General features: G+C 45.4%; 1 protein-coding gene across 1 annotated transcript; it reads right to left on the minus strand.

Moving 5' to 3' along the window:
* Positions 1–3,002: 3,002 nt before the first annotated feature.
* Positions 3,003–3,679, minus strand: LOC115011747 (complement C1q-like protein 2). The gene is made up of 3 exons (XM_029436966.1): positions 3,598–3,679; positions 3,364–3,498; positions 3,003–3,289 (listed from the first exon to the last, which is right to left on the minus strand). The coding sequence occupies exons 1-3, from the start codon at positions 3,677–3,679 to the stop codon at positions 3,003–3,005; spliced, it is 504 nt and encodes a 167-aa protein (XP_029292826.1).
* Positions 3,680–10,146: the final 6,467 nt, after the last annotated feature.

Below are 10,146 nucleotides of genomic sequence, written 5' to 3' on the forward strand. Positions count from 1 at the left end.
GATGATGAATCCAGATTGCAGGTGAGTAATGAGTAAGAAAGAATTAAAGTAATAGTCCGTGCATTTTGGGAAACTTCTTAGGAAGCCAGTTTGCGGAATTCCTCTAAATTATTTCCATCATTTTGACACCGTTCAGTTTCTAAAGTCGTGTACTACCTTCAACTTTGGAGGTCGGTGTTTGTTCCGCGTACACGAGCGCGCCCGTCTGCACGCTGGAGGTCACGCTGGAGGTCACGCCTGCAGAGGCTCTGCACGTGCTCGTCACATCAAAGCATTTAGAATGAGAAGGCCAGTGAATGTCATCAGAATCAAACCTTGATATGATCACACTAAGGCGTTAGACACACTATAAGTGCTCTACCTGTCTGTATTTATTATATCTTTTCGTATTCCTGTGATCCCTGAGACTTACCATCTTAAACTTTGAACCACTGCTCAGCTGATGGGTCAGTGAAGAAGGATCCGACCTGTAGCCTTCTCTAGCTTCTCACAGCTACATCGTGTGCCTGGCAGGATTTTTATTGTTTAGTGCAAATGATCTACTTTTGATAGATCACGTTACACCAAAGAGAAAAGAAAAGGTAGATGGTAGGAACTGTAGGCACGCTCTTGAAGTCACATTGATCCCCTTCATTTTGCGACAGCACTTATTCTTCAGTGACTTATTCTTCTCGTTATTCGTTATGTTACATTAAAGCTCTTGCATGAGAGTTCAGAGCGTTCCTTGCGATGGACAGGGTGTGCATGATCGCAGTTTCCTGTTGCATCTTGTTGATGAACATCGGCTGCAAGAAGCTTTGACGGGCTTCAAATGTCTCGGCCAATGTGTAGCTCCTGTCCCGTCTGGTAATGAAAGTTTTGCACTGGAATAGCACAAACTGAACTAAAAAAAGATGACTTTAAGATTCAAGGCCACCATGTTTCCCCCTGTACTTGTTCATTGTGTCGACAGTGAGGAAGGAAAAGCCTTGAAAGGATAACTGGACCTTGGAACGAGGTCATCGTGTTGTTGCATAGAAACGCAGCGTTAAGGAAGATTCCTAACTTAAATCTGTTTCATTTTAATATATTTAATGCATTGTTAAATTATACTTTGAGTACATAATCAAGATAAATACTATGAGTATTATCTTGATTTCTTTTATTTATTTATTTTGAAATAGAGTATTAAATGTGTTCTGATTGTTACTGTGAAAGCCCCTTATTTAAGCTCAATGAAATGTATATATTAAACATCAGAGTGCCTTTATTACTATGCTAATGACATCTGCTGTGTGGCTTTCAGACAGATGTGGGGACATAAATACTGGGGCTTTGCTTTATGTTTTGTGTTTTAGACATCTTATTTTTTATTATTTTGTAGTTGTTTAATGTTTGTCACTATTCCTACTTTTCTCTGTAAATATGTACAACTTAAACTTGTCATCAGCAGCCCATTCAGTACCCTGGACCTGTTTCTGTTCACTAACTAGCATGGTTACCATTTAAAGGTACCCGGACAATAAATACATGCAATAAACCAGCGCTTGTGTTCTGAGTGTAACTGACACAAACCTTCATCCTCGTCTGCATCAGGATGTTGGAAGATGTCTGCTTTAAGGGATGGTGTAAAGGTTCCCCGGACACTTTGAAAGCACATCATGCTGCATGTAGATCTGTTTTGTTGAGCATGACTGCAGTGTTACGTCACAGACAGAAGAGGGCACTCTTAGTTAATTATATTTTATACACCGTGTTCATCTCACAGAGATTCTTCCACCAAAACTGTTTTGCTCAAACGCATCAGACGATACACGGAGAATTAATTATGGATCAATGTTTATTCTGAAAGTAAGAACCGAGCTGAATATCGTTTCCTCTGGATATGAATAGAACTGAATAACCAGCAGTTGAACACCACAAACACGGCTCTCTGGGTCTCTGGTTGTTTAGATATTGATTTATATATTTGATGAATAGTGATAATCAATTTCCCAAAGATGACCAGATATACTGTGCTGCTTTTACGTTGACTCATACGAGATAATTAGCACTTAGAGAGTTGTTCAGGGTGAATAAGGCTGCTGCTGCTGCTCTGTTGGTTGTGTTCATTCATATTCATGCCAGTGGAGCTCACAGCCCACAGGCTCATATTGAACTAATGATTGATTAACCAGCTCAGATTAGAAAATAGAAAACGTTTTTGGGTGATATGAGCACGCTCCTCCTGGAGTTAAATCCATTAATTACACAGTTTTTCAAGGGAAGAGGACGTACGCCGAACGACGAGGGAGGAAGGGGAACGACGACGCAATGAGTGGAACCAGTGTCATTAAAGGATAAGACAAGTTATATTCTATATTAAGTTGCCTACTTTCTGTGTAGTCCAAGCCTCAAACTGTTTATTCCTGCAGAATATAGCCTCATCCAAAGCACAGTGGGACACAGAAGGCAGTGAAACTATATCTTCACTCTTGATGCTGGATCTGTACAACAGGAATATACTGCAGCTTGTATTGCAATTTCAAGGTGGCACTTTGTTTGTGCTTTTTATTCACACATTTAGGATGCACAACAACTTTCAAGGTAAATAGTTGAAGAATAAAACTGCAAGGTTATATGTACCTTGCAGACAAATGTGTGTATTACAATCATCAAGTGCTCTATTATCAGTATGAAGTGACAACATATATCAATAGTTTCACTAGTCCTGCAGAACAATACCACACAGGCTCCAGTATCTTTATATATATCATATTAATATTATTACTTTTTATTTTCTCCTGCATGAATCCAATTAACCACACTGTAAGTACACGTGTGTTGTAGTGGCACATTGATGAAATCAAACATATGTGAGTAAGCTTGATATTTATTATTAATACTTTACATTTATGTTTCCTTCATTTTCTCAGCTACATCCACACGAAGCTCGTCATTAGTTTGTGTGAATAATCTTTCACAGACTACCAGTCAGTGAGATTATATTCCCTTTACTGTAAACGCATAAAGACCCGTGCAGATTACACAGTGAAGAGCAGAAAACCACTGAAGGTGTTGTAGTTCATGTGATTATCATAGACCATCCTGTTCGCCTGGAGCTCCACATACACGTTGTCTCCCACATCGAGGGCGATGACCACGGCGTTGCTCCCCATGTCGTTGGCATCAGACCCTGCGGTGTCCCACACAGACGTCAGCCTCTCTCCGTTCTTCATGAGGCTCACCACTGAGTTGGGAGTAGGACTGACGTTGTTGAACATTGAGAATCTAAAGAAGTACGTTCCTCTGACAGTCGCTGTGAAGATGCCTGCCAGAATAAAGAGAATGGTGTATGAGCCCTAATTTCTCTTTCTCTGTCTTTCTCTCTCTCACATACAGTACCTGTTGCAGGGTTGTAGCTGTTTCCAGTGTTGGCGAAGATCTTCTTATACTTAAGTGGGGTATTAATGGTGAAGGGTCCAATGTTTCCAGTGCTATTGTCCCTGAGAGTTGCAGAAAAGGCCACCTGAGGTTTGCCTGCATCAAATGACCACAAACACACCAGAAGTAAAAATTTATAAAGGGAAGAATTACATCACCTCATTACATCCAATGAAATCATTTGCTTTATATCACCTCCAGTCAGGCTCCGCAGCTCCACGACTTCATTTTCAGTGTTCTGCAACTTAGCCTCCAGAAGTGTAATCTTCTCAGCCATGTTTGCCACCTTCTCTCCCACTGCTCCCAGGTTTTGACTTATGGAAGTGAGGGAGTAGATGTCACAGCAGCTGGTTGATCCTGAGCAATGACACACATTGTCAACATTTTCAATAGTTAACAATTCACATACAGCGCAGCTGAACGCTAGAATCAGGACTGCAATCTGCTTCATTCTCGTGCTTTTGAAATCTCTGCCTCTCTGCAGACTTTCTCTGTCCAGCCTCCCTCTTTTATACATCATCTGACATTGCGCAAAACAAAACAACATCAGTTTCGGGAAATACTTATTTGCTTTGTTGAGAAAGAGAGAGAGAGAGAGAGAGAGAGAGAGAGTGAGAGAGAGAGAGAGAGAGAGAGTTGTGAAAACACAAACACAATTCTGTGTGTGGGTGTTTAAAGACGATCATACATTGTGTTAATATACAACATGTTATTTAAAAGTTGACAAAGCGCTTTACATGTCTGAAGTAATAAAACATTGTTTAAATCAAGTCCAAAGACGCGTGAAAAGATATAAAAGATATGGATTTAGTGAATCTGTTCAAACAGGGCATTTATAATAGTCCGACTGCACTCTGAGGAAAATCAAAGACTTACAGCCATGTACATCGTTTTTAAGACTTTTTTATAATAGTCATTCAAATATTCTTTCCATTTTCTGAGAATTAGTTTAACCAATATTTCTTCTTTGTTTATTAATCTTTAAATGAAATTAATGTCATTTGGGTGAAGTAACAGATTTTCTACATGTAAACCATTAAACACTTTGAACACCAGCCACGACGACATTAGACTCTGTACGCCACGCACACTGCTTAAATACGTTTATTGCTTAGTTTGGTCATGAAATATGTTATCTACCATCTTTAATGTGTCCAATCTGCTTGTATTGTGTGTGGGCTCCATTCTGAACATAGACAAATGGAATAGAATCCACGATGACATCATCAACATAAATTAGAATGTTGGGAGTCTATCCAGATTCCTATATTCCATCCGGACACAGCTTTCACTCAGAAACAAACAAAACACAGGAGAAGATGACCTACATCCAGCATGAGAACATAAGAATATGAATTGAGCTTAATGGAGGAAGCTAAGAAGACACCAGAAAGATCCCAGTCTTCATACACAGCCCAGCTAGACAACCAGAGAGCAGCCCTTAAAAAGGCAGAAGATCTCCTGAAGACTGAGCGCCTCTGGTATCAGCAGGAGACAACAACCATCCAGGAGGAGACCGATAAATCAAGAGCTTCCTGTCTGCCTCAACTGGATGAAGAGAAAGATAATAGTAGTCAGCTCACAGTTGCTCTGAAGGAGGCTGAGCAGCAGCTGAAGATCAGACATCTCCAGTGGCTGGAGGAGAAGTCTTCCCTCCTTCAGGCCACACAAAGTATAAAGCAGAATCTGCAGGAGAAGGAGAAGAAGTGACTGAAGGAGAAGTCAACCCTCCTTTAGGTTTTAGACTGTGTAAAGCCTGAAGCACTTTCTGTGGCCTGAAGGAAGGAATACTTATCCTGCAGCCACTCCTGCTCCTTCTCCTGCAGATTCTGCTTTAGACTTTCTGTAAACTGAAGGAGGGAAGCCTTCTCCTCCTGCCACTTCTGCTCCTTCTCCTGTAGATTCTGCTTTAGACTTTCTGTAAACTGAAGGAGGGAAGCCTTCTCCTCCTGCCACTTCTGCTCCTTCTCCTGTAGATTCTGCTTTAGACTTTCTGTAAACTGAAGGAGGGAAGCCTTCTCCTCCTGCCACTTCTGCTCCTTCTCCTGCAGATTCTGCTTTAGACATCAGGCCACAGAAAGTCTAAAGCCGAATCTGAAAGGAGAAGAAGCAGTAGTGGCTGGAGGAGAAGTCTTCCCTGCATCAGGGCATAGAAAGTCTTAAGCAGGGTATACACTTTCTGTGGCCTGATGGGAGGAAGAGAAACGACGAGGGAGGACGCACGCTGAACGACGAGGGAGGAAGACGCACGCCGAACGACAAGGGAGGAAGAGGAAGGACGAGGGAGGAGGATGCGCGCCGAATGATGAGGGAAGAGGACGCACGTAGAAGGAACGACGAGGGAGGAGGACGCATGCAGAAGGAATGACGAGGGAGTAGGCCGCACGCAGAAGGAACGACGAGGGACGGACGACGCACGCAGAAGGAACGGCGAGGGAGGAGAATGCACGCAGAAGGAACGACGAGGGAGGAGTACGGACGCAGAAGGAACGCCGAGGGAGGAGGACGCACGCAGAAGGAACGACGAGGGAGGAGGCCGCAAGCAGAAGGAACGCCGAGGGAGGACGGCGCACGCAGAAGGAACGCCGAGGGAGGAGAACGCACGCAGAAAGAACGACGACAGAGGAGTACGCACGCAGAAGGAACGCCGAGGGAGGAGGACGCACGCAGAAGGAACGACGAGGGAGGAGGCCGCACGCAGAAGGAACGACGAGGGAGGACGATGCACGCAGAAGGAACGACGAGGGAGGACGACGCACGCAGAAGGAACGCCGAGGAAGGGGTTCTTACGCAGAAGGAACGACGAGGGAGGAGGACGCACGCAGGAGGAACGCCGATGGAGGAGGACGCACGCAGAAGGAATGACAAGGGAGGAGGACGCATGCCGAAGGAACGCCGAGGAAGGAGGACGCACGCAGAAGGAACGACGAGGGAGGAGGCCGCACGCAGAAGGAACGTGATGGAGGAGGACGCACGCAGAAGGAACGACGAGGGAGGAGGCCGCACGCAGAAGGAACGCGATGGAGGAGGACTTACGCAGAAGGAACGCGATGGAGGAGGACTTACGCAGAAGGAACGCGATGGAGGAGGACGCACGCAGAAGGAACGACGAGGGAGGAGGACGCACGCAGAAGGAACGCCGAGGGAGGAGGACGCACGTAGAAGGAACGACGAGGGAGTAGGCCGCACGCAGAAGGAACGACAAGGGAGGACGGCGCACGCAGAAGGAACGCCGAGGGAGGAGGACGCACGCAGAAGGAACGCCGAGGGAGGAGGACGCACGCAGAAGGAACGACAAGGGTGGAGGAGGAACAACGAGGGAAGAGGACGCACGGCGAACGCCGATGGTGGAGGACGCACGCAGAAGGAACGACGAGGGAGGACGACGCACGCAGAAGGAACGCCGAGGGAGGAGGAAGCGCGGCGAACGACGAGGGATGAGGACGCACGCAGAAGGAACAACGAGGGAGGAAGACGAACGCAGAAGGAACGACGCGGGAGGAGGACGCGCGCTGAACGACAAGGGAGGATGACGCACGCCGAACGACGAGAGAGGAGGACGCACGCAGAAGGAACGACGCGGGAGGAGGACGCGCGCTGAACGACAAGGGAGGATGACGCACGCCGAACGACGAGAGAGGAGGACGCACGCAGAAGGAACGACGAGGGAGGAGGACGCACGCAGAAGGAACGACGAGGGAGGAGGACTCTCGCCGAATGGCGAGGGAGGAGGACTCTCGCCGAATGACGAGGGAGGAGGACTTTCGCCGAACGACGAGGGAGGGGTACACGCGCAGAAGGAACGACGAGGGAGGAGGACGCACGCCGAAGGAACGATGATGGAGGAGGAAGCGCGGCGAACGACGAGGGAGGAGGACGCACGCAGAAGGAACAACGAGGGAGGAGGACGCATGCCGAATGGCGAGGGAGGAGGACTCTCGCCAAATGGCGAGGGAGGAGGACTTTCGCCGAACGACGAGGGAGGGGTACACGCGCAGAAGGAACGACGAGGGAGGAGGACGCACGCAGAAGGAACGACGATGGAGGAGGACGTGCGCCGAACGACGAGGGAGGAGGACGCACGCCGAACGGCGAGGGAGGACGAGGAAGTACGAGGGAGGAGCAACCACGGCGAACAACGAGGGAAGTGGACGCACACCGAACGGCGAGGGAGGAGGACGCACGCCGAACGGCGAGGGAGGAGGACTCTCGCCGAACGACGAGGGAGGAGGACACGCGCAGAAGGAACGTCGAGGGAGGAGGACGTACGTCGAACGTCGAGGGAGGAGGACGTACGGCGAACGGCGAGGGAGGAGGACGTACGTCGAACGTCGAGGGAGGAGGACGTACGGCGAACGCCGAGGGAGGAGGACGTACGGCGAACGGCGAGGGAATGCCTCAGCATTGTGTTTCCACTGTATTTTAGTTATTTGTACATCAATAAAAGAAGAAAAGAAACTAAGTGGAAATTAAATCTAATAATAATACATTTCATTTTGAGGCTTCTTCAAGACAGCCTGTATTTTTCTTCTTCTTTGTATTAATAATTTACGGCCTTTATCTCTTTTCTTATTTTCACTTGTACTTACTTTTTAATGGAGGGGGAAGCAGATGTGTAATGTCATAAGTCTTTTAAGCTACTGGATTTCCTACATTTTACTCGTCAAATTAATTTTATTGTTCCAAATCAAACATTTTCATTTTGACTTATTTTGATAATATTGATTCATTAATATTTTGAAAGAACCACCAGTAACCCTGCATTCCAGAAACAGTGCGGTAATGACCTCTTTAACATAAATTGGATTTTACAAGGAGCCAGTGAAGAAGCTAATACGAGACGTATGATTAGTTTCCTATCTGTTGGCAGTGCGTAAGAACATCTGTGTGCTAGTGAACACAACCCTACAGCTGCACTGCAGGTGTTTTGCCACAGTTATTTCAGAACCTCTCAAAAAACACTGTATGACTTCATCCAGCTACCTGTTGTTTCTTAATTACATGCTGACCTGCCTACCTTTACACTTCTCTCAATGAAAGATTGTGTTTGTTTGCAGTACAGTTGTCTACAACTTGCACATTGCTTGCGGATCAAAACTGATGAGTTGATTCTCTGTGAAATTGTAATACTCTTCACAACTTCTTTGAGCGCAACATGAAAAACAAATGATGTGTCACACATGCATGTATATTCCATAAATATCTGTGACATGGAGGTTTTGTGATGTCTGCTATCGTACGGGAAACATCGGATGTATTGTTGACGACTACCTCTGAAACCTTGTGGTAGAGTTATGTACTGTGAGGAGGTACAATGTTTATTTTTTTGTTTTCGCTGGGATTTTTATTTTTATTACACTGTGTACTACAGAATTGTACAATATTGACATTTCATAGTAAACTATTACCTAGCGTTGGAATGTGAATCTAAAAAGCTCAGTGCGATACTCAACAACAGCATTCTTGAATAGGACAATAAGAAGTCAATGTCAACAGAACAGTGGAAAGAGCAGAGATGTGCAAATAAGAAATCTTTCCAAGGTTGCCTGCTGCGGTGAAGGTGTGTATGACTTACACGGGGACAAAACAACTTTTCATTGAGGTGGCATCGGCCAATTTACTGACAAGATGTAGAATTAATTGAATGTTGTGGATGAGTTACTACCTTTTGAAGACATGCACTAGAGTTGAAGCATCAGTTTTGATCAGCAAGCCATGTGCAGGTGGTTATTGTGCAAATTGTGGAGAATTGTATTTACTCTTTTGCAATAAAACACAATTTGCTTGAATAAATGAAAAATTCAAATCTGTTGTGAAAAACAAACTAATTGTTCAGAGATTTGAGATTTAAACCTTTACAGGAACTACATGTATTAATGTGTCCTTGTCTCTGGGCTTCTGTAGGCTCACCCTGTTTCATCAAATCTTCACCGCCGCTAAATGCAAAGAAGTCGTTCAGGACAAAGACTTCACGTTGGGTAGAAGAACTGGAAACAAACATAGGAATCTATCTATCATTCTTCTTTAGTCCACACTTCACATCTTCGCATCATCATCTACGTGACATTTCTTTATGTTGTCGCGTTCCGATATTAAGAACCCAAGTCGACCTTCACATCGTGTCCACGATTGATTGTTTTTTAGAGACAAGAACAACCCTCGCGCCTGCCTTCCTGTTTCACCACCCATTGCACCCAGAGGAGACCGGTGGTGTTGACCCTCCAGACTGCACTTACTGGCGGACACATTGATGACAATGTGTGAGAGAAATTAACACATGCTGTCGAAGCAAATTCCTTAATTATCAGGCTAATGAACAACATTAGTCTCTCACGGATCAATGGATGGTTGATCTCTTTAGCAGTCCCTTAATGACTACAGGCAGCTACTGACGGACGTATCAGGGACGGAGCGGTCCGATCTCTCAGCTTGTGTGTGAACTGGTTATTGTCCATTTGTTTGTACAACATCACAGGTTATAGATCCGTTTTCTGTTTGCCCTGCTGTGCAAACAGAAATCCAATACAAAACTTAGTTGAAGAGTTTATTATGTTAATTTAGTGTGCTTGTTTTACGAGCTGAATGTATTCATTAGTCTTCCTTTATGTGCAGCGTGGCCTCTGTTCTCACCTCCCACAGCTCTCTGGAGGATCTGCTCTGCTGTCCTGTGCTGCGCTGCTTAATATCTTTTCTTGCTCTTGCGGCACAAAGCAGTTTGAAACAAATTGATATTTTCTCATATTC

This window comes from Cottoperca gobio, chromosome 8, assembly GCF_900634415.1.
Source record: "Cottoperca gobio chromosome 8, fCotGob3.1, whole genome shotgun sequence".
Lineage (NCBI taxonomy): Eukaryota > Metazoa > Chordata > Actinopteri > Perciformes > Bovichtidae > Cottoperca > Cottoperca gobio.

Bases quoted from the DNA above. Each gene is read 5' to 3' on its own strand.
- LOC115011747 (XM_029436966.1), bottom strand. From the start codon at position 3,679: ATGGCTGAGAAGATTACACTTCTGGAGGCTAAGTTGCAGAACACTGAA. The intron at 3,499-3,597 runs GTGATATAAAGC...CATTTGATGCAG, and splicing joins GCTGCGGAGCCTGACTGGAG to GCAAACCTCAGGTGGCCTTT. The intron at 3,290-3,363 runs GTACTGTATGTG...TTATTCTGGCAG, and splicing joins CAGCTACAACCCTGCAACAG to GCATCTTCACAGCGACTGTC.